This window comes from Nymphaea colorata, chromosome 1, assembly GCF_008831285.2.
Source record: "Nymphaea colorata isolate Beijing-Zhang1983 chromosome 1, ASM883128v2, whole genome shotgun sequence".
Lineage (NCBI taxonomy): Eukaryota > Viridiplantae > Streptophyta > Magnoliopsida > Nymphaeales > Nymphaeaceae > Nymphaea > Nymphaea colorata.
In genome coordinates, this window is record NC_045138.2 from 6727827 (window position 1) to 6753399 (window position 25573).

A 25573-nucleotide genomic window follows, 5' to 3' on the forward strand; every position below is an offset into this window, starting at 1 on the left:
TGTTTCTAGGTTTAGAATTCGGATCGATGAAGCTGCTGGTTCGGTGAACCGGCCAAGTCAGTGATTCAGCTGAATCATCAAAAAGTATTTAAGAGTTCGTTTTTTTATCAAAGTAAATGAAAAAATATACATAATTTAAACTAGATCTTAAAATGACGGATTTCGTGCATTGTTTACTGAAACGAGTCACTCTGTTGTGGTTTGGTTTGAATGGGCAAACTCAGATCGACTTTGATATCATTGAGAAAAACCCATGAATTGTTCTTTAAAGTGGACCTAAGGGAACCAATGAATTTTGTTAATGTGACAAACTGTATGATATGTTAGCCTTTTCAACCTCAGAGAGTTACCCTAAAGAGGCTAAAAGCCCTTTCTCTTTTCCGAAGACCCTAAGGAGGCTGAAACTTGTCCTTTTCCCTGCTTTGGGGTGCAAGACTGCTTCCAGATGTATTAGGTTACAGTTGTTTTCTTCAACTCGTGTTCTTCTTTCCCTTGCTTTACTTCGGGTCCGTTTCTCTTGTTTTACTTTGGATCCAATACTGCTTCAGGATTTTTAGGTTATAGTCATTCTCTATTGAGGTTATAGTCATTCTCTACAACTCAAGCGTAATGCCTGGAACCTAGATTACAATTATTCCTTTTATTATCTCAAGAGTATTTCTGTCACCATATGCAGTCCAAAGAAGTGCCCCCCACCTGGAAAGAAAGCCAGCTGTTTGAGTAACAAGGGAAGCCCTTTGAATTATTTGAACATAATGGGTCGACCGGACTGCAAGTTGTTGTCCTGTTCTTACTGGTTAGGTAATAAGGCTTCCAAATAAATCACTGCAAAAATTAGGCCTGAATTGAATCACTGGCAAGCCCAACCAATAAAGAGATGGTACGTGTCAGAGAATGTCCATTTTTTTATTATTTTTAAGATCTTATTAAATATGTGGGTTCAAGCACTGAGACGTTAACGAAAGAAAATTCACTAAAAAGTGCTGTACCTTTCAAGGTTGGTTTGATTAAAAGAGCCCCAGTTCTGTTGATTGAAAGGGTCCCTCCAAAATTTCTGAAACTTGCAAATTTCTCCACGAGCCCATGCACCACCTGAGATGTATTACAGAGACGTTCTGCCAATAACCAGCAAAATTGAGAGCCATTCAGGTCATGAGATGTGAATCTGAAAAAAATTTCCATTAATCATTAGCTGTCGTACAATGGGGAATTCCCAGCTAGACCATTCACACAAAAATCTTGCCTTCTTTCACTTTTCCCTTGTCTTTATTTTCACTCTTATTGTCCAGAATGAAATTGTGCTCATGATCGTATGTAAATTTACAGACGCCAGCCGGCTCTCTTTTACATTCCAAATGCTGCAAAATCTTTTGTTAGCACACCAGGAAGATCCTCGATTGCACGCAAACTCAACGTCCCAGAAGAAGCTTGAGCATCACGTGGAGTTATGCAGCTCTCGAGATAAAAACTGCAACAAGAAATAATCAATCACATCAGGCCTAACCCTCAACACAAGGAAGCAACACACTAAGAATGACTGAAATGTGATACACCCTTGTATTAATACACTAACGCCCAAAGAAATCAGCGTCAGCTTCACGTTGCACTCTTCTGCATCAGACGGATAGGTTTTATGACCATGTCAAGGTCTGGTTTCGGCAAATCCAACACAAGGTCTTGGATGGGAGCCTCCAAGACACCGCATGAAAGCTCGCCTGGCTGTGCTGCTTCATTACGATCATCATCATCGTCCTTTATGTCTAGACTGATATAATCAGCAAACTTGCCACAAGAAATGAAGGCATCTTCAGAGATCCTCTCTACAGACTGCTTATTGTCGGATATAGCTGTTCCTGATTTTCCCACATCAAGAAGTCTGGAAACAAAATAACGTCCCTCAGTGGTTTTCTGTCTCTTTCGATGTGATTGTTTTCCAGGTTTGTCTTTCTTCTTTGGATGATGAAGCCTGCATGTGGATCTCTGTGTGCATATTCCTGTTGACTCGTATTGTGGACAGGTATAGCTATGCTTTTTATCACACTGCATTTCAAAAATGAGATAAAAGCAACTTAAAAGGCTGGGAATACCAGTCGATAAATATAAGTGCATGCTAGATATCCATTCAACATCTCTGTTCACGATAGGCAGCATTTTCCTGTTACAATGACGATCATGCAAATTGCAGTCATTCATAACAATAAAACGAGACTGCAGACAAATGCAGATGGTTGCACTTACACATGCTTCACTAGCACAGGGAAGCCATGATAAATAGAAGGATACAGGTGTTTGTTAAAGACTACCTCTCTGCCAAATATCCAAGCTGAGAATTCCATGTGTCAGGGTTTTCCATTGACTGGCCTACCTCAGGTTGGCTAGGCTAGAATCAATTGCATATGTGCAGTTGAAGAGTTATGGTCCCAAATTCTCGTCTATGTCATGGCATAAGCCATAGTAACTCTTCTTTCTTTGTTCCCATTTTGCTAGGTACGTTCTGGCCAGGGAGGAAAAAATGGATCTATGTAGCTAGGATGCAACACAAACCATATCCAATTTAATACAAGGCATGCGAGACAGTGCCAACAGGAAACAACTTCCTAGTTATGAAAAGCATTAAAAAAGTACCTGGAACAACTGTAACATCAATGCTCGCTAATGTTTTGCGTACTACTGACTTTGTTGGACCTTTTTATGGATGATAATATAAGCACATGATTACCAAACAAACTAAGTGATGCTGTTCCTTCACCTATAGACCCATGATAGAGAAAATGTCAAAGCTATTGTTCACATGCAAAACAGGTGTACTATGTATAGTTTGAGAAAAAAAAAAGGAAAATTGAAAGTAATCAAAATACATTGATAGGCAGAGAAAAAAACTAAAATGGAACCATGAAGGAGTAGTGGCTCGCAACTTCCACAAACCATACGCTCCAAATTAGTACACAAAGGATAGGAAGCTTAACAAAATAACATGAAAAGCATGTAACAAAAGGTTTTCATTGTGAGAAAAAATAACATATTTGAACCCTTCTACAGAAGATTGTATTCATCTTGTACGTTGTGTATAACTTTTGTGGAAATCCATAACAAAATACCTGCAAGAAACCACCTCTCCAAGAAGTATATAAAGAATCTCATGGAACAACAAGTGTATAATTAGTCAAGAAAAAGTAACGGATCAAAAAAACAAATGACAAGCATTCTGAAGTGCAAACGGGAAAGCAAATAAATGAAGGGCAATATATGATGAGCAAGCACGTGACAGATTCCCTTTTTCCCTCTCCCTCCCCTCAGGTGAGCAAGGCAGCAAACTAAGGTATTCTGAGGGCAACTTGACAGTCTAGTAAATAAACAAAGGCAACATGATGTGCAAAGCTAGTGCCAAAACACAGTCCAACAAGGATCACCCAGTGATTAGCAAGGCTTGTGCCAGTGCGGCAATCATCAAGTATTCAAATCATTAGACAAAGAAAAATATATCCAACTAAGGTTTGTGCATCTAATTGAAACAAACCTCATCACCATCAGCACAGTAACCTTTGAGAAACCCCTCGCAGATAGATGCAGCAGGATTTACATTTACATGTCTGTACCGGCAACTTTCATTGCTACACAAACCTGTTCAGAGAAAGATTTATATGGAGAGAGAGAGAAGTGTACTTCTAAATAATGATGTGATTTTCTATTTGTGTAATAAATTGACTAGATAGCATGTGATATAAGCTATATCAGTCAAGTTCTGTAAGGTAAAATCATCCTCCTAATTTGAGGTTGACTCCATGCAGCCGCTATAAATCATACAGCTCAAGGGACTGGCAGCAACTTGGAGATGTCTAAAGCAACTAAAACATGACTATTGCATCTGGTTCAAGCTTATAAGTTCTCAGTTACCTTGCAAGAAAAATGAACAATCTGGCATTCTTTCTGGTATTACCTGGCCAAATAACAAGATAGCATATTATCACAAATAAATTTGGAAGGAAAAAAAAATGGAGAAACAAAGTAGCTCAGCGTACCTTGTGGGTTAACTTGCAGTTCTCATTTAAACAAGAGCCTTTCAGAAACTTTGTACAGATAGCAACCTTATCAGGATCGTGAATATATGGACATTTTCCATCACTCTTGTTGCATTTCCCAAACCTTGTAAAAAACTGACAATATTGTCTTTTTCTGGCTAAACGTGATCTAACTGTGTGCAAGCTCCATTTGACTTTCTCATTCGCCAGCATACGTGTCAACCTCTTTGGATCTCTCACAAGCTTGTTACCACTCCCAATTCGTACATACCTATTTAAGTGACAAAACAAATATGTTTTATGCTGCTAAATGACATAAATTCATCCATATAATCTTATATATATCATCCATCTCCAAATAGCTGACAAAACGACCCTTTGCCCTTCTCAAGTGGAAATATAAGTTTCTAAAGCCATAGGGAAGCCATCAAACACAGACTCAAAAATTTGATACTGTCATGTTAGCAATCTTCTTTTGAACCTATATCACATAGAGCATGGTAGAAATCAGAGGCACTGCAGTGCTTTGGAGCTTGACAATGCCCCTATGGTTCTAACTTTCCCCTTCCTACCACAAGATGCAGTCAGACATCACGAAAAGCAACCCAAGGGTGCCACAGGGAGAAGGAAAATCAAGACCAGCCCATGAAAAACAGATAAAAAACCTATACAGACATCTGAAATCGCACGCCTGTCCAGCACATTTATACGTCAGTCTAGAAGAATTTAGCTGATATCATACTCTGCAAATGAACAAAAGGGACGCAAGAAACACAAAATCCACAAGCTCAAAAGCAAAAAAGGGGGAATTATGAATAAAGGCATGATACTTACTCATTGTTTCCGATCAACAACCTCTTTGGAACAAAAGATGGTTTTTTGCTGTCTTCAGATAGCTGACTAACAGAAGAAGTGACCTTTTCATCTGCAGCACACAATTATAACTGGTAATCAGACAAATGAGAAACAGCATAGATATAATTAATTTCCAACGTTTCAAGGTACTTGGATCATAATAAGCAAACAGAACATCAACGTCTAAATATGCAAAAGGAAGAGCTTGTTTGAGCACCCATTTTACCTGAAAATTCTAACCAAGAGAATAATAGGAGAAAAGGAACAATGTTTTGTGCATACAAGTCACAGTGAAACAGCACACACTAATGTACCTTATCACCTGACACATAACCTACTAAATGTATAGCACTAAAATTTGGAGACATCAGATACACCATATATTACATATGAAACACTATGAATTGACCAGAAATGAGAATACTAAAGTTTCAGGGACCAGGAAATTTGAACCGTAAATGGTGAATGGCAACACAAAATAAAGAAACTAGTAGCTGTTGATTGAGCTTGGATGCATCATGTGATAATCCAAAACCCACGCTAAGAAGGACTCGTATCTAGAAAATCTATTACAGAAGAGCTGTGCCACAGAGACAAAGGTGCAATAGCCTGTGAAGGCAATTTCAAAAGCCATAGGTGTGAGGCTTCAAATATCCTCTCTCCCATTTTCCTATTTTTCTTTTTACCCCTTTCTTTTGGAACAGGGTATTTCAAATATTATATGCCATTTAAAACGTGAAAGATAAATGGCTTTCAGTGTATCTAAAATATTATAATACAAAGCATTATAAACTTTTCTATGTTAGGGAAAATTTGTCAAGGTACCAATTTTTTATTATGTAAATCATATCTTTCCTTGAGTAAAATATAAAGTACACACACAGGTATGGGATGGAACATTGGCAAGGATACATATACATGTGTGTGCATGTATATATATATATATAGTGTCAGACCTTTAGGTGATAGACTAGTAAGAAATTATCCTGATCGTTAATCTTTGCAAGATAATAGTAGAGAGAAAAGGAGGAAAAAAAGATAGTGCCTTTCAACTAGCATTAATTAACAACTTTTTCTCCTTCCTTTTCTATACACCATCCATGTTGGAAAGATAACAATGAAACTAGCAATTAATAATTAACAAAATCTGATTGGGGCAATGATTCAATAAAAAAAAACAATTTGTTTGTTGCAGCATCGAAGCTGCACCCGCACCGGAGTCGTGTTGACTCGGTATGACAAACTTTTTGAAGAGTATTAGTTACTTAAATGATAAAAGTTCAATATATGCAGTCTAGCAAGGGATGCGAATGGATCTCATTCAAATTGAATGGACCCTTTACCGTATCCAATCTATCTGATGTTCACATATTCAGATTGGAATTCAGATGAAGAAAAGTCTTTATTAGATCCAAACCCAACTTTTAAATTTACTACCATACCAAATCCAAATCTGATTTTTAAATTCTTAATTGATTCCCATCCAAAATCGCAAATTTCTGTTGGCCTTGAACCAACACCAGGGCCTGAGATTAAATGGGTACGAAGCCAGAACTTGCTGTACATGCCCGCATACAATGTTACCAATAAAATTATTTATATTAATAATAATTTAATATAATATTTTTTTCTCACATGGACCACATGTTAGATAAATTACTATGACTTCTTATGGAACCCCATCCCTTTTATAACTTTTTCAAGGCCCTTACTTTTTTTCCTCTATTGAATAAGGAGACCTCATCCTCCTATTTCATTCTTTAGTCTTATGTTGAAGAGGAAGGAGTGTGAGGCTGTGAGCCTTAAAAATTGTTATAAAAGGGGATGATGGTGACTAAAAAAAAAATACAATGAAGGCCTTTGCCCCTTGCCTTGAGGGCTAGTGATCAGGTAGCCTCCCTGTGTCTAGGACCCTAGGCTCTACCTGGCCCAATATTAGCTATAAGGTATTTCATATAAGTAACTATGACTAGTTTCTTATTATCTAATCGGATATTCATTTAAAACCAAATCTGAATCTGAGTCCAATTGGATCCTATTCCTTAAAACCAAATCCAATGTTAAAATCGATGTTGAATTATTTCCCATATTCGACTAATGTAAAGCAATTCAGTCAGGTATCCAATCTAAATCTGATCCATCAACATCCCTAAGTCCATGTCACATGGATGCAGATATCGTTGTGGATCATTTTTAGAAAACTTGGCTGCAAGGACACATATAGATAGACCATTATCATAAATATCATTTATGCCTTTACATGTTTTAAACAGCAAGGTTTTTCTCGGATATAATCCAGTAAATTTTTATTTTTATTTTTTTTTTGGGGGGGGGGTGAATCTCGTCAAATTTTAAAATTTTTAAAAATAAAATGAAAAAATAAATGCAGTAATAGAAAATGCAAAAAACACGTGAAAAAAAAACCATGTTTTTCTTGTTTTGGGGGAGTTCTTTTTGTTTGGTGTCTTTCCAAAAAGACAGGTCTTTTGCAGTTTTTCTCGAGCTGACCTATTTTTGATGCATAAAATGGGTTTCTCTGAAAAAATGCACCTTTGTGACAATAGCAAAAAAATGTAAATATGGTTATGCTGCCTCCAAGCTGTGTCCCACCCCATGTTTGGCTATGTTGACATAGATTTGGTGTCTCTCCAGAAATGTCCCTGGGACATGGTCTGTAGTTTGGTTGTAGTTTTCATTATCTACATTCCTTAAGCACACACTCTTTAGTTGGACCTTCAACAGCAACGCCATTGCACAGTTCAGAAGCCATTCAGTACAGCGGTTTCTTTCCAAATATGGATTTGAGTCATTTGACCAACAAAACAATGCGTAAAGACGGGACAGAGGAAATGCATACAAACAGAACACACCAGAATCCCAGATATTAACAAATTGTAATGCATAAACAAAAATGGTTGGAGAAAGTACTACCAGGGATCCGCAGAAGAGTTCTTTTAGATGAGTCCATTTTGTATCTGACTGAACTGATACGGAAGATTCTTTCTCCTACAGAAATAAGCGCATTCAATTGCAGTTTTTTTTGCAATGCAGGGGGAAACATGCAATTCATAATATATACAAAGTCACTAGCATCGACGTCAGTAGAGAATCCATCTAAAACACTGGAATACTGGATGCTACAATATGGCGAACTGAAAAATTCAGAAAGGTGCGAAATCTTAATTCAATAAGACACAGGGAGGCTAGCTAACCTGGTTGCAATTTAATACCACAAACACTTCTACGAGAGGCATGTTTTACAGCTTTTGTAACAGCACCAGAACTCTTCTTTCTCTTCTCTTTCTCCACAGCAGCAAAAGCAAGTGTTGCTTCCTATAAACAGCTACCAACATATCAATTGCTAATAAAGGAAAGACAAATTTCTTGATTCAGACCCATCTATTGCATGATATTTCACATCAATGTTTCAAAAGCCGGTGTCTTGGGACTCGACTCATTCATTCTAGGCTTGGCGGATCAACTCGGTGACTCAGGCCAGGTTTCGTTAACTATTTTTTTAAATGTAAAACAATATATAACTGTCATTTAAATGTAAAAAAGATGTAAGATGACTTGAATACTTGTACAATTCACACCATCAAGTAATCACTAAGTTATATTATCCCTTTTGATAACAAGAAATTGATAATAAGAGCTATGAGCCTATGATTGCATTTTTCTAAGAAAACTGTGTGGCAAGAATCAATATATCAACGAAAAACAAGTCAATAGAAATCAAACACTAAGATTCAACATTTACAACTATTTAATAGCTAACAAATTCGACATATATGTCAATATTATATAAAACTAAAAATCCAAAAATAAAGAATCCAATGTCCTAAAACTTGGAATAAATACACAGTACAATAAGTTGAACAGAATTAGTTTTATCTTTCCATTTGTAATATGTAAATTTAATAAATGAACAATAATTCTAAATTGTTATATTTCAAATAAGTTAGAAGATTCATGTCAAAAATTAAGTGATTAAAAGTAACTATTAAATAAATGACCTTGTTAATCACAAATACAAAATTTATCACTGGATTACACCGAGTCAAACAAGTTTTGGCAGAGTCAAACCGAGTTGCAGTCGAGTCATGGGCTTATGGCCAAGTCAAACCAAGTCACGACCAAGCCATACCGAGTTTCGATAGAAACCGAGTCCCCTTACTGGATTTTGTTAGAGGGCCAAGTCAAACTGAGTCAAGCTGACTCAACGAATTTTTAAACACTGTTCCACCAGCTATTTTAAAGCCTGAATAAATAGCTGAAAGAGAAAAATAAGGTCATTCTTTTAAGTGTGCAAACTTTAATTTCCCTCACAAAGCTGAAGCAAAAATTGAAGCTTTTCAAAATCTTCCCACCTTTAACCTTTACGAGGTTCACATGAATGCACTTTCAAGTGCATGATGGGACATTGGATAGGAAGGCTCTAAGGTATTCTTGTCACAATGGAAACATTAATTCTTGCAAAAGGTCAGAGGTAAGTACAGCAGCTCTTTTTAAAATGCTAGGAAAAAAAATTATCAGCTCTTTATCAGAAATGCAAGAATGAGATGTCTCTATAAGAAATACAAGAAAGAGACTCTTGTAAGTACCTCAGTTGTCAGACTCAAAAGTTGGACACAGGTCATTCAAACCCCCTAAAAAGATAATCGGGACTAGTTGGTCCAACTTGGTCCAAGTTGATTGACTATATACAAATCAATACATATATGAAAATAAGTACATATAAATACCTATACAAATAAGGACATATATATTTATAGGTTAGCGATTAGTCAGCTACAAATGACTAGGTTGACTAATTGGCTAGTTTCACCAATCAGTCTCTACCTTGAATATGTAATGTACAATATAAGTGTGCATGCCTATGATATATAATAGATGTGTGTGATATACATATACGTGCATATATACAGATTCATGGTTATTAGCATATGTACAGTACAGCATACGTATTTTTGCACATTTTGATGTAAATATTATCCTTATAATTTCTTAATGGTAAATATGGTCTTTTTTTCTTTTCTTTTTTTGTGATTTTTGATGTAATAAAGAGCATTACAATTATTATTCTAGCAGCTGGGAGTGCCCAATGGCTAAATAATCAGTCCCTCCTGTTTTATAAACAAGGGACTTTTGTATTAAAAATGCATTTTCTATGTGTTTTCAGGATAAAAATAACAATTATTACTATTTGTGTGTGACTATATCCCTTCCATCTTTGTGGTTGAGTGTAATTGTGAGACAAATCAAGTCACAGATTACTTTGTGAAAGTATACTAGAAACTCTCTGACTTGCACAGAGTAAAATAGGCTTTCACCCTTAACCTAAATGGTTGTGTCAGGCTATATTTGTCACAAGATTTGCAATATCAGACGTTTTTCAAGCCCAATCCTCCAGAAACATCGAGAAGTTTTGCTAGTTCAATAGTTTTCCTTTTGTAGTTACAAAAAAATGTGGACAGTCAGAAAGAGAAAGCAATTGCAGCCTTGAGCTTCAGCAAATCAAGTCCAGTATCTTGGCTGTCGTCTTCATATCATCCAAAAAACGTGTGGACCACTTTATGCAGATCTTTTCTAATGTAATCTTGTCATCACATGGCTGAACAGTTTATTTTAATGAAAAGGCTGTGAACTGTGTTCTTCTGCCTTTATTATCTCACACTTTTACAGAAAAAAAAATTAAATTACTTATCTTTTGGAGCAACCCAATCTGGAGGAAATTCACTTCAGATCAGGTGATCACCCAACGAAGGGCATCCCTGAATACAAGGATTTATTATTGTGGTTAAGCAACATCCTTTCCAATTAATGGAATTATATGTAGATGAGTTCCCTAAAGGGTCACCTACCACAAAAATGTGCAGCTGAGGAATAGTAGCTGGGATGGTTCACAATGAAGAGAGTTAAGCATCACCATCTTCAAACATGTTCCAGTCGCCTGTAGTGAAAATTCCATTTGTGTGCCAGAGCACATAATCTATCTCTAAATTGGTTCCCAGCAGTCTTGTGGAAATTTGAATACATCAGGTGGAACTACAAATTTCTAGCTCTTAACAGACAGTTGTTTATGTAGTTCATGATCTAAATATGAGTTAAATCCATGCAGAATAAATAATGTGTCCAAGAATTATGTTGCAAATATAACATATCCTATTCTGCACATAACCAATGAGATATCATGATGGATCCAGGAGCTGGGTTTCTCAATCCTTTCCATGAAAGGAATCAGGCCACATGCATGAGAGAGAGAGAGAGAGATTCCATTTAAAAAGAACATGTAACATTAAAAAAAAGCCTATGTGGAAAATTTATTCAGTCAAGGAGAACATGTATAAGTGCACTGTCATATTGCATGTATGTATGAAGATGCATTATCTGTTTCTGCATCAAGTGTACGCATCTGCATGTGAAGAGAAGACTAACTATATTTCGTCCAAATGTGCACACAAAACCAGCGACTGACCTCACAGGCTTGCTTTGATTGTTTCTCAATGGATTTCGACCATTTCAAGCTCCTTCCTCCAACACTTAGCACTGCAGACTTGCGCAAGGAAAATCCATTGCCAGATCTTGTGTACAATGTGTCCCTTTTCCGGGAAAGTTGCAGTTTTCTACTGAAAGAATAGCAGCACCAAATAAAATATTAACCATAAATTACGTAACTTAGATGCTATGACATCAAAAGAACAAAATCACGTCACATGATGATGCAATTATCGACAAGGTTATACAGGCAACTATGCTTTTGAGGAAACAACAACACCCTGAAGACATGGAGACTTGAGTTCAAATTCTGCAGGTAGATTATCTGAATGTAGGATAACATAACAGCAATAGAGAAGCATGATACATGATGAACTAGAAATTTAAAGCAACTAAAGAAGAGTTTGCATGCCTGATTGTGGATAATGAGTTCTTGATTGCACCAGATAGCACGCTCCTTCCATAATAAGCAGTGTATGTCATCCTCTTCCAAGGTACAAGTGACGGAAGAACCCATTTTTTGTCAAAGGATATATATTCCCTAGGCCGTGAGTTAATTCCATTACGAGTCCATGTCTTTAATGTCATTAGAGGTATGTCAGTCTGAACATCTGAAACTGCATAAACAAGAAACCAATCAAGGTCTTGATACAAAAGTGAGCCATGAACCGGACATTCCAGACAGAGGCTTAACATATGATTGACCATTCACTTAAACATTAAACAGAAAAGCCCAAGCCTTGCCTCGAACTAAAAACCATATCATAGTTCAGTATTTAAGTTTCAAGGCCATATTTCGATTGCAGTAAATAAACCATATCATTGTTACTCTCGAACTTCAAAGCTCTATTGCATTATCACATTTTTTAAAAATTGTAACAGATATTTGGAAAATTATTATTTTCAACTTTTGTAGTCTTAATATTTTATTATACGGTTATGCTCTACTTTCTAAAATATATACTTGTCTATATCTCTTCAAATTATTTTGAAATAATAATCGTAGGACTTATCCATGTCAAAGTTTTTCTTATAGTGAGATTTTTAAGAAATCAATTTTTCTCTTACCTAGAAAATAATAATTATATCCTATTAACAGCAATGAAATAAAAAATGTAGATATTTTTCTAACTTTTACAGAAAATATTTAAAGTAAGTCTAGGTTTTCTAAAGTCAATATTAATTTTCTGTACTTTTCAAAGGTAAAGACTACGACTTTGTAACATATACCAGAAGCCCTTATTTACCTATTATTGAAATTATTAGGCTCATCATGTAAAAGAATTTCAAAGAGTTGGTTTTTGTGGATTTCAAAAGTAAAATAAGACCAAACTCAAAACTATAGTCCATTTACTGCTACCTTTTTTTACACTTGGGCTTGCACTTGAACACAAAGCCAAAATTTTTGAGCCATCTTATAATTGTTTTGGACATAACTCATGCTGTCTCATACTCTCATTTAACTCCAGAACTGTAGATGTTATCTCCATAGAAGTGGTGGAGAGAAAGGAAATGAAGGACGTGTTTATCTAATTCTCATATTCAGTGATTTTTCTATAGTATCCGACCAAGATTCAACCAGCGATTGGTAGTTTTGCTGTCACCCATGGTGGCATATTTAGTAATATTAATTCACCTCAGCCGGCGTGATTTGGAGACAAAATTGTGGAGTAAGGATGAACAGTAAAAACAATATACACCCACCTATACTCACCCACCTGCACCACACATGTATATGCATGCTCTTGTGTGTCTTTGCAGTGGAAAATAATGATTTCCAAGAGATCGCTCCATAAAAATGAGAATATTGCCTCAAGGAAAGCAAAAAATGCCATCTGACGCATTTGTTCCCATTTTCCTAATTAACCATAAATCAATACTAAAAAAAGCATTTGAATAAGATCTTCATTCAAGCTGTGTCAAGCCATAACCATTCACACTGTACCATATATATAAGCATTTCTTTCATATTTCATTAGCTGTGATTATAATTAAGATATCTTCTATAGCACAAAGAGAACTTTCAACTGAGAATTCAAGGTGAACAAAGATCATGAATTGCTTACCTCTGTTAGTCTTCCTCTTGGAAAAACTGTGACGTTTCTGAGAAAGCAATGTTAGAGAACCTTTTTCTTCTGAATTAGAAGCATCATCAGGAATAACTAAAGCCTGCATAGATTGTCCTTCTGATGCAGTAATATCCCGAACAATTTGGTTCTTTTTTTTCTTGTAATAGAAATCATGTGAAACCGTGCCAGTTGGTGCCTGAGAATTCTCTTTCATTTTGGATGATGAGCTGTGACATGCAGGTTTGGCAGCTGCAATTAATTGATTTCTTTTTGTCTTGACATAGGTCATCTGTTTTGATTCTAGTGTTGCTTCTTTGGAATTAACGTTCACCTGGCCTTCAGAATTGGTGGCTGAAAAATGATTCTGAATATGTGAAATTTTCGCATAATTGGATTCATCATCACTGCTTTGTTTAATCAAGTCCAACACTACTGGTGAAGAAGAGATCCCCAGACCAGTTTCAGGAGGCAGGTCCAGCGACTCCAGGAAAGGAGAACTCTGTGGAGAGGTGACTGGTAATTTAGTAGCTTGAGTTAGAGGGGGAGTATCTGGCCTCTCGATAGGAGCTATTTTGCCCGCATTTTCATTTGCCAGTGAATTGACTGCCTTCATCTTGTTTTGGAACCCCACACTCGTACTGGTGACAGCTTTATCCCCTCCATCAGCTGGTCCATTTGCCAATAGAGATTTTTCTGTCACTGGTGATTTATTTGAGGCGAGCCCCAACGATGGTGGTGGCACAGGGCTCCGGTCAACTGGTGTTGATTTTCTAACAAGTGTGTTCCCCTTGCGAACATAAGAACTCTTCGTACGTATATCCTGCTTAATCAGTGATTGTTTTCCCAAAGAAGTGCCATGCGAGAGAACCTGTTGTCCAGTGGATGTGGAATTTGAGGTATTATCAGTCCGACGCCAGGTCCTAGATCCAACCATACGAGCAGCAGTGGTTGTTTTGCTGCTTTTACTTAAAGGCGGTGATGGGAAAAAAGCTGGCTGTGACAAAGACGCAGGAACGTTGGTGCCTTGCAATTCTTTGTTCGTTGATGCTTTAACTGTCTTTGGCTTCGCTATTGGTTGGCTGGCAACTTTTGCTACAGATGGTAAAGCCGTAGCAGTTGGTTTAGATGGTGTTTCACTAGCTGCTTGTGATGCAGATGGCATGTTAACATGCGGATTTTTGTGTTCGGTCCGCACGTTTCTACGGGTACCAGTGCCTTCAGTCCCAACATGCGGAACCTTCGGAAAACCATCCGAAGGAGCAGTACCGGCTACTAAAGCACTACCATTGTTGGTCCTTAATTTCTTCTCTGGACGAGGGGCATAGTCTGGTTCAGACTTATCTGCAGAGCCACTCGAAAATGTTTCTGAATTCAAAGTATGTATACAAGAAGCCACATAAGGTGTTTCTGATATGTTATTTTCAGATGTCACGGATACCAAATGATTCTCGCAAGAGTTATGCAAAGATCGCATTGATCCCTCTGACATCTGTACTAATTCACCAGGATCTGTTCTAGTCAGAGTATTACAAGCATCACTGCTCACGAGTTCAGATGGTGGATTTCCCTCCAGAGTTGAAGCCTTGGCATCTTTGGACGATGGCTGCAATTCAACTGTACCATCAAATTCTTTTTCACTTGACTGGCCTATTATACCATCACACTGCGTCAAGCCAGAATTAAGAGGATTATCATCAGAACAACCCAAAGAATTCGAATCAGCATTCTTAGCAATTTCTCCACTCTCTGGACACAACTCATGCCCATCCGAGGTGCAACCACCTGCCTTTCCAGAATCTCCGGCCAACAGCTTCACATTTTCATCAGATCCGCTAGCAGCACTTCTATCGTTACCGGAGTCCAGTTCGGGCCCCTTAACAATCCCGGATTGCTCACTAACTGACGTAGTACACCTTGAGGAATTACCTTCATCCTTGCTAGGATTCATCACCGCTGCAGGTCGATCACTTGATGGCACTGGGCCTGCATTTTTCTTCTGCGCATTGGCGACTGGGGCACCTGATATAGGGCGAGCGGCCACTGGCTTCAGTTTCCTCACCTTCTTCTTGATGATGATCTTCTTCTTCTTTGGAGCGACGGTCTTGCTTGAATCAGCAGTCTGAGCTTGCGGCGCCACCACAATCTCTTTGGCCACCAAAGCGTTCGATTTAAATGAAACATCAAGATCAACAGTGTTTCCAGCGGCCGAAGTTTCGGCTCCCGACCTATCATCCTCCCTCGCCTGAGAAGGTGATGCTGCAACAGACCCCTTTCGAGACTCTTGATCAAAATTGATTCTTTTCCCATTGCCAGTTCCAGTCTTCATCTTCTTCTTCGCGTTTGGAACCGATATCTTGTGGTTATACGAGTTCCCTCCTGAAACGAGCTTCTTCCCTTTACCAGCAGATCGATTCGATGGATGCCTCCCAATGTCATCCCTGTAACCTTTTTGATACCCGTGAATCCCCGGAGATTTCACCGGAACACCATGCGAATCGGATGAACTCACCCTAAAATACCTAACCCCATCTCCATCGATGAACTCATCGACGACCCGGCTTCTCTTGCCCCTCGGAGTCCCATCCTCCATCCTAACCCTAGGTGGACCAAGCCGAGACTCAACCGGCAGCCGCTCCCTCCCGACGCCCTGCCGCTCAAAAAAGGGGTCCGCCAGCGGCGCCGGAGCCGGCTGTTCCCAACTTCGGGGATCCTCTCTCAATATACCCCCAACCTTTGGGGAACCGAGGGGATTAAAATCCCTAAAATCAGGATGCGCCTCGCGGCGGAGAAGGAGGCGATCAAGGGCCAGGTCACCGTTCGTGCGGAAATCCAACAGCGGCGGGGGCGGCGGTGGGTGGTGGTATTGCTGCTGAGGCATCCCCATTCGGGGATCTTGGGGAAGGTGCGGCGGGATGTAGACGCGGGGAGACGACGCCTCCAATCCGGCTGGGGCGCCGCCGCCGCCGACGTTGGGGAGGTCGAAATCTGGGCGGAGGAAAAGATGGTGGTGGTGATGTTGCTTGTGGGGATTGTTATGGTGCGGAACAGCGTACCTGGCATCCGGAACGAAGTGCGGAAGATGGTGGCGGCCGTCCTCCATGCCTGGAGAAGAGGAAGAAGATAGCGAAGCAAGAAAGGAAAAGAAAAAAAAAATCTTTAACTTCTGCAATCTTCCTTCAGGGTTCCATTTCTACTTTTGGGTGCTCTTCTTTTCGGCCGAATTCAATTTCTCCTTTTTTTAAGGAAGGAATTTGCAGATCGGCATGAATCAATGGCTTCCTCTGATTCAATAGCAGCCACGGATCCGCACGACTCTGCATAAATTCGCCCTTGAACTTTGCAGCCTTATCTTTGAGAACTTCAACCGTCGAAAAGTATTATAAAAGACCTCAATCGTTTCCACACGCTTGATTTCACCAGTATGGTTTCCGCATTTGTGTTTAATGAGGTTGAAATAACAAGAATTTACTTCGAGATCGTCAAGTTGCAACAACCATAGATAATTTACAGCATTTCCACTAAATTTACAGTCACCATGATACTGATTTCATGGGGAATTCAACTGAGCCATTTATGTTGAAAAGAATTTGGTTAGATGGTTGAAAAAACTTCCGTTGAACACATTTTTATACAATATAAGAACAATGAAATCAAAATCAGTGGGTTACTTATATAGTCGGATGGTTATTTTTATTTTGTGTGTTCATAAATAGCAAACACAAAGCCATCCAGCAACAGTCTAGTATGACTTGTTAACTCATAAATTACTAGAAAACAAAAAGATACAACTACATCTAATAATGGATAGGTTTGTCATGGCTCAAACGTCTATGTGGCGTAGATTCACCTTACCATCAAAAGGACCGTGCCGCCTTGTCTTTTCTCCCAATAGACACTTCTAATTTTGGATCCACTTGAAAAAAAAAAAAAAAAAACTCTCAAGATGATACCTTCATGTACTTCAAATTGGTAGAGCCAAGAATTTTTTTTCTTTGGAAGGGAGGGGGACTGTAATTTTCAAAACTTTTATTAGGGACAATTTAAATTTTTGAAAATTATAAGCAGTGTTGTTAATTTTTGGAAAATGACAAGGTGAAAAACGTAGCAGCCCCCTAGCTCAGCCCTTAACTAAGAATGCAAACCAAGTTAATGATATATAATTGTGTCAAAATAATTGCTACCCTTGAAGCAAAATTCTCTTAACCATGTTACATGGACTTCTTAAACTGCGCACTGCCCCCAAATGAAATTTTAATATTTTAATTTGTGTATACCTTTCTTGAAAGGTGATTTTGGCTTTTGTTATAATTTTCATAAAACAACAATAGGTGCTCCAATCATTTACTATACTTCTCTAAAGTTGATGTTGAATATTTTAATTTGGTATATAAAATTTTCACAAGTAACTTTAGCATTTCTTAAAAATTTTGATAAGACAAAAATAGGTGCTCCGATCAATTACTATGTATCTACATTCTCTGAAGTCAATAAAGTTATCTCCATTATCAGTCCATGATAAAATTTATTATTACTTCAAATCCAAGCTTGAGATTTTCCCACAAAGTTCAGTTCAATTATAAGTGAACTGAAAATAGATTATGAAGATGATCTTGACGGAAAATTGCCCAATTTTCTCACTCAACTTTCCTCCTGCTTCGTAATGGTAAGAGAAAAAGTGTAGGAAAGTTTTTTTTTTCTTTTTTGTTTCGTATGTATGGAGGCTTGATGTGGAAATGGTCAGTCACGTATGGGAAGGTGTGGTCAACTGCCCACACCAGCCCCACAAAAGCTCTTTATCTTGCATATAGGTGGCTGGTGTGGGCAAGTGCCCCCAAAAAAGTCACTATTTTCATATTGGTGTTCTAAAAGATTTGCTCATTCGTATGTACTGGTGTCAGAGACATCTGATAAGATGGAAACAGTGTAGAGAAGATTAGCATGGCAAAAGTTGCTAGAGACTTAGCTTTTAATTATGTAGAATTTGATGTTTGTGATACATCAAATTGGAAAGTAGTGGATGAATTATCTAAACACAACAGTAATAGAAGTAAAAATCGTTGCTAATATAATGTGATATTTTTCCTTCTTCTCTTCGGTTACAAAGACTTTTTATGTCACTTAAAGATGAAGATTACATAAGATTTGCTTCATATATTTTCAATGTTAGATTGGGACTGACAAGTTTTGGCTTCAGTTATTTTGATAAAGTAATTACAACTCACAACACAACACTAATTTCATTAACTTTGCACAAGTTGCTTCTCTGGGTATGCATGAAGCAATTGCATGATTTTTTTTAACTTTTAGGCAAATCTTGGACAAGATATTGATGTGTTGAAAAATTATGGATGCATTTCAATTATATGTAGTATCAATAAGAAACTTTAGTAATTTTCCTATATATTCAAATTTATTAGGAGGCGGCGTTTGCTTTCGTCGTCAGACCTAAGATTCAAGGTGATTTGAGATCATTGAGGATCTTAAACCCGAGGATTTGAGGTTAGAACCTCAATCCATTCAACTTCAGATCTGAGATTTTGGCACATATTATGGATCTCAAATCTTTGCTTTTATTACGTGGCCCTATAATGAGGCGAGTTCAAATCAGCCTCTGATCTGATCTGAGATCCGAACCTATCAAACAAACCCTTATTGTCACAAATTTTTTATCGTCCACATGCACGCTATGTTTTCCATTTACACAGCATCCTCAACTAACTATATTTAAATTCCATAATAATGATTATAAGTGTTATTAAAGTTGGCCTGACTCGGACGATTCAAATTGAACGGGTGGTAAACCGATTCACTTTTGAGACTCAATTCAAGAGTATCAACGTGTCAGTTTTTCAATATTACTCAACTATTTTAAAAAAATATATATTTTAAATTGTTTGCTAATATATTTTCTTTTATTTTTAAGAAATGTTTTTCATTGTTATTTTTCCTAATTCCCGTCCAATTCAGCTGAATCGGGTCGACTCATGAACCAATTTTGACTAACATTGGTAATTGCAAGCATGATCAATGTCTTTTTGGATCAGGGCAATCTGCCCGTCCCAAATGTTTCAAAAATTTTAACGTATATGTCAAAACGTGAAAATTTTATTTTGACCCCCATAAAATTAAAAAAATATATTGGCCCCTATGACTATAGGTCTCTCAATAGTTTCGGTAAGCCTGGGCTTCGAGCCGGGCCATAGCTCGGCCATGCAGCCCAAACCTGACTCGGCACTTGAAACCTGAGCTTGGATTAAAATAAAAAATATATTTTTAAATATAAAGTAATACATAAATATAATTAATCGTAAGACACATACCATTATAAAAATAAAATAATAAAAAAATATTAAAAAAAAAACATATAGAACCGAATCCGGCCCTATCGGGACGAGCTGTTATCTATCGGGACGAGCTGTTATCAGGGCAACCCGAGTTGGGTCGTCCCGATAATGGGCCGGCCCGGTATGTTTTTTTTTTTTTTTGGGTCCACTGCTCGGCCCTAGTTCGGGCAAAAATCGTAGCTCCGCCTCTGCATTGAGTCAAGTAGGCATCATACTAAATCCAATTTTTTTAGTTATGAGCCAAAGGAAAAAGGGGGTAATTAACTGACACCAAGCTAATTAACGAAGGAAGACATATAACTGAAAATTAATGAACAAGGTTTAGAATATATTTGCATTGATGGAAGAAGCATTAGTATGAATTCATAATAATCAATAGATAAAAAAAGTAAAATAATATTTACAGAATAGAATGAAATGGAAGTTTGCTAAGTAGCGGGAGAGAGGGGATCGTTGAAGATGACGCGGGGTTTGCCCATGCTGAAGTTGAGGACTCGGGCGTTCATGTTGTATTTGATCTCCCCATCGTACAGCATCTTCCTGATGTAGTGCTCGACGTCCGATCCGATCAACCGAAGTGTGTACTCGTCCAACGGAGCACCCTGCGCCCAAGTTTATACGCTAACATTAATTAACTTGCTTCTGTTTATTTGGATGCATTATATAATGAAAATAATCAAACACGCACACTTCCTTTCTCTCTTTCTTGGTTTTTAAATGTATTTTTATTTTATTTTCATTTTTTTTTGTATATATTCATTTCTCCATGCAATTGGGAGGGGATAGAAGTGCCGGCTATGAACTGTCGTTGTATCGTAAACTATCACCAATGCTCGTGTAACAACTGTTTTTTAGTTTAATTTTTAACTATTTAATAAAACCCAATACACAACAGCATACAACTCATTCATATATATATATATATATATATATGTGTGTGTGTGCGCGCGCGCCCCTACCAGACCACTTGGGTAAGGGATAAAGACCAAATCTCATGAATTCGTGTTAAAAAGTGTTTTAAAGAGAGGTGAACCTTTTAATGTGTTTATCAACAATAGTTTAATAAAAAATCATGTTTTAGTTCAAGTCATTTTATAAACAAAAAAAAAAAAACTTTCTACTATCAAAATTTTAATGTTGCAAGAGCTGTTCATTTTTTTATTATTAAAAGAACATTATTTAAGTAAAAAATGATTAATTTAATATATGTTTTTCACCAAATCACTCTTAAAGATCACATCTATATGGTTATGGTTAGATTGCATAAAAAACTGTAAGAATTCATTTTAATGAATCTGGTATTTGTCTCTTAACTAAAATCCTCTTGTTTTAACTAACTTATTTACACACACTAGTCCTTGAACCATAATTGGCTGACTCGCCGAGTTGTTTTGGGAATCGCCGGAGTCAACTCAAATCACTAGAAAACCTGGCCATTGGCCCTGCTTGCCCTTGACTCTACCCGACTTGGTTTGACTCAGCCTAAAACTAGCCTAACTCGGCTGTAACTCAGTCGATTCAGGTTATTTTAAAACTCGACCAAGTCGATGAGTCAACTTGCTCACCCGATGACCCGATCAACAGCCAATTTGATTCCAAATCACGTGTTTGCCAACTATGCCTTGAACTATCATGTTATTCTCTCTACCATTTGTTTTTTATTTAATACAGAAAATAACTTTATATTTCATGTTTAAATGCGATTACTCATAATGCTTAAATATGTTTTTTTAAGCGTTTAAATTTGTTCGATATTACGTTTTTATAGCTTCTTGAACCAGTAGCCAAGTCCCTGATGTTGAAGCGGCCAATACGTATCGTATCGGCCCCTTGTTAATATGAACCAGCCCGATATACAACTTCTTTTCACCTTTTTTTTCTTTTTGCTTTTTCAAACTTCAGTTAGTTTAATTCATTTTCTAGTTAGGCCGATTCGCCCTGATCCGGTACAGGTTAATTCTCTCCTTTCATAAAGCGATTCACCAAAGTTTCGCTCCGTGACATTTGGATCATCGGATCCATATACGCTTTTGGTCCGAACCCTTTAGACACAGTGAAAACTAAAACCAGATCCAGACCATGAAAAGCAAACAATTCAGGAACTCTCAAGTTCACGAACTTTATCATGTTCCTGGTCATCGTCTTCATGGAAATCAAACGTAGAAGAGTTAGCTAGTTGGTGAACTGCGTTGCGGAAATCAAGTAAATTCCACTTCCCATTTTTTCTTGCGCAGCTGATCACTTGAAACTAGGCGCCCAGTTCAGGGTTGAAAAACTACCAATTTCGCGAACTCAGTCACATTTTTCACAATCTTCTAAATCATCAAACATGACTAGAAAAAACAGGGGAAAGAACTTGGATTGAAGGAAGGTAGAGCAACACACCTCATAGTGATCCACTAGCTCCTGGAAGTAGGCGTAGACCTTCTCACAGTTCTCCTTGCTCCAAACAAACTCATTAGTAGGGTCAAGAATGAGGGTGAGCTTGTCGGTCTGGGTCTGGTCAAACGCGTTCGTCACTGGGTCGATGTACGCCGCATAGATCCGGACATGGCGGGTCGTGCTGCTTAGCCACTGGCCGCCGTACTCCCTGGCCATGTTCTTGCTCTTGGACGGCAGCCGCTGCGGCTCGGCGGTCATCCTCACTCTCAGCCTTCTTCGGGTGCTCGCCGAGCCGAGTCTGAACAAGCTGGCGGAGCCGAGGTAGGCCGAGCTAGTCGCCATTGCTGGGGATGCACTGCAACCAGTTCCTTCAACAAGAAACTCTTTCTTCTTAGAAATGTCAGGGTTTTTTTATTTTGGGGAAATTGCTGTGATAAATTGGATAAGATTTTGGATGGACAAGGCTTTCTCCGGTTTGAGAAGCAGAGAATGTGTGGCTCTTATAAGGCATCACATATCACATTATTTTAAGAAAAAATCACTTTAGTGACTGCTCTTTTTGCTAAAATCCCAAGCAGGGCCTGATATTCCATGTGTTCATCCGATAGGTCTCAGTTTTACCAATAATTGTCAAAAGAGGGGCTTATTTTATTGTTTTCTGTGTCTTTTCCATTTGCTTATTTAATTATTTTTTCATGTTTCTGTTGTTAGTTTCTTACTTATTTTATTTTTTTTAAAGATTTTTAAAATTTTCAAAATTTGGACCATATTTTCTTTTTTTTTTAAATACCAGAGAAAATTTTCACCATTTAAAAGACAAGAACTTTTTTCATGCACACACACACACCTGACATCAATATTATTTCTCTCCGCCCATAGCTAGTCCTACTATTTTCATTTTATGAAATTTTGGTTTTTTTTTTTTTAAGTTACATTACTTGAAATTGTCGATAATGTATTTTTTGCTGGAGTTACCTGATGGGTTAAATACGTAAATATTTGTAAACATTTAAAAATAAATGACAAAGAATTAATGTTTCCAAATATTGTAGCCTCAAAAATCATATATTTCACAAAATAAATACGGTTCCAGTGCCCATCGTCCGATAAAATTGAACCAAATTTGGCATCATAAATTCAATTCATTAACCGAACCAGTGGGGCTGTTGATTCAGTGAATCGGCCGATTCAGTGCTTCAGGTAAATCAGTTGATAATTCGGCTACAAATATATAAAAATTCAGTTTTAAAAAATTAGTGAAAACATATATAAATTAATTAACAGGAAAACTTTAATGATTTAAACGTTGATGGCTGCCACATTTGAATCAGCCATTGAATTGAACCAGTTTGCCCCCAAGCTGATTAGCATCGGTTGATTCCGAAAACAGTGCTCAAAACAACTTCAAAATATTCATGAAACAGCTGCCAACAGATATGAGTAATATCGAGATCGATAATTTCTTTTGCCAGATGTTTGGGCCACTCGCGATATTTCATCTCCTCTAAATAATATATGCATGAGAAGCCGATAACGAGAGGAATTCAGTCAGCCATTCTCTCTCTCTCTCTCTCTCTCTCTCTCTCTCTCTCTCTCTCTCTCTATCTATCTATATATCTATATATATATATATATATATATATATATATATATATATATATATATATATATATATATATATATATATTATTAGGCAAAGAATAGATAGTACAAAGACATGAAAAACGTACGTATGTTTCGGCGGCTCACAATAGAGTTGCACACAAGCCGAGTTGAGCCCGAGCTTGCCCAGCTCGAGCTCGACTCGGCTCAAAGAGCTCGATCTCGAGCTCGACTCGGCTCAAAGAGCTCGAGCTCGAACTCGAGTCGAGTTCCCTAACAAAAGTTCGACTCGACTATACATAGTCGAGCTTGAGCTCGACTCGTTTAACTCGTTTAGTTTAGCTGTTTACTTGTTTAGCATTAAGTCTCTTTTAACTCATTTAACTCGTTTAGGCGTAATTTAACTCATTAACTTGTTTATCTCGTTTAGGCGTAATTTAACTCGTTTAGCTCGTTTAGGCGTAATTTAACTCGTTAACTCGTTTAACATAATTTATGTCAATAAATGTAGATTACCCTTAGTCGTATGAACATAAAATTAGGAATTAGCAATATGCCAATGTAATAACAATTTGGTGTGCTCACATAATTTCAGAAATGCCAGAAGTGCTATAAAATGTAGCTGCTATTACAAATAATCAGTGATAAACCTCGGCAGCTAGGAACTGAGAATTATGTGGTATAGCATCGACTTTGTATTGCACCGTCTTAAGAAAAAAAATATGGAACAAAGAACACAGATCATGGGCATTTAGAAAATTAGAATATCATGAATAAGAATACCATCTTTAAGAAGGCATGTATAGCTAATGAACTGACATGGTACCTTCTTGAAGAACTTCGAATAAGAATTGTCCCAGATGAGTCTGTATAACCCAGCAATGCATGTACAGAAATAGGCAAAGCAGAAGAACCTAATGCATGACATTCACATTCCTGCCTCCCAACATGTAATATTATGATTTTGCACATGACAATTCACATTCCAGCCTCCCAACATGCAATATTAGCAACAGTATAAATTATAAGAGGCCACATAAATAAAACATTTAATCAACAGACTACAGAAAATGTGTGTCCCAAAGGCATGGTATAATGCAGGTCCCAATACATCATGCTGCCTTAACTTTCAGAAGTTTATTCCTTTAACTGGAGGATGTCTATAAGACTAACATCCTAACAAGAAAGAATGTAAGAACCCAGATTGACCCCTCAGAAGTCAGAACTTTCTTCTTGTCCTTCAGAACTTTCTCCATTGTGAGCTCATTGCTAACAGTCGATCTTATCATTGAAATCAGGAAGGTGTAGGAGAAACCAAGCTCCTTTGCTTCAGTTGCAAGAGACCATGTTAAGAGAAGAAGCAAACCTGCACACTGTGCTTCTCACAACTGGAATTTGGAAAAGCACGTCAAGCTATGGTGGGCAGCGAAGAAAACTTTCAATATAGTCATATAATAAAATTCTGGGATCATTTCTACAAGAAATTTGAACATTTAGGAAAAGTACAATAAAACAGCGAATAGCTACTAGAAGCTGCAGCCATGGCAGGCTTGGTGTGGAAATCCATCAACTACTACTGAATACACGTGGTTGGATTGCTATGTCACATTACTGTCAATTTTAAAAAATGACTTTTTAAGTACACAATGGTCATAAACACTGACAATAATGGAACCAAAGACATCAAGAAGCAAAAGATACAACACTAACATTTCTTAAGAGGTGAAGGAAAGTTAAGAAACCGTATCATTAACTCGAATTCGCATACTCACTTCATATAGAAGCTATCCACACAATCATGAGT

At 37.5% G+C, this 25573-nt stretch overlaps 2 protein-coding genes across 3 annotated transcripts; both read right to left on the minus strand.

Moving 5' to 3' along the window:
- Positions 1-1166: 1166 nt before the first annotated feature.
- On the minus strand, positions 1167-16958 carry LOC116253282 (uncharacterized). Of its 2 annotated transcripts, none has more exons than XM_031628054.2 (10): positions 13439-16958; positions 11785-11989; positions 11353-11500; positions 8087-8207; positions 7806-7880; positions 4854-4944; positions 4020-4290; positions 3895-3937; positions 3518-3621; positions 1167-2040 (listed from the first exon to the last, which is right to left on the minus strand). In XM_031628054.2, the coding sequence occupies exons 1-10, from the start codon at positions 16539-16541 to the stop codon at positions 1597-1599; spliced, it is 4605 nt and encodes a 1534-aa protein (XP_031483914.1). In that variant the 5' UTR covers positions 16542-16958; the 3' UTR covers positions 1167-1596. The 2 variants fall into 2 exon arrangements, with proteins under 2 accessions (XP_031483914.1, XP_031483908.1); XM_031628048.2 differs by having other exon boundaries at positions 11353-11503; positions 13439-16957.
- Positions 16959-20092: 3134 nt separating this feature from the next.
- On the minus strand, positions 20093-22632 carry LOC116264632 (NAD(P)H-quinone oxidoreductase subunit M, chloroplastic). The gene is made up of 2 exons (XM_031644961.2): positions 22171-22632; positions 20093-20387 (listed from the first exon to the last, which is right to left on the minus strand). The coding sequence occupies exons 1-2, from the start codon at positions 22507-22509 to the stop codon at positions 20214-20216; spliced, it is 513 nt and encodes a 170-aa protein (XP_031500821.1). The 5' UTR covers positions 22510-22632; the 3' UTR covers positions 20093-20213.
- Positions 22633-25573: the final 2941 nt, after the last annotated feature.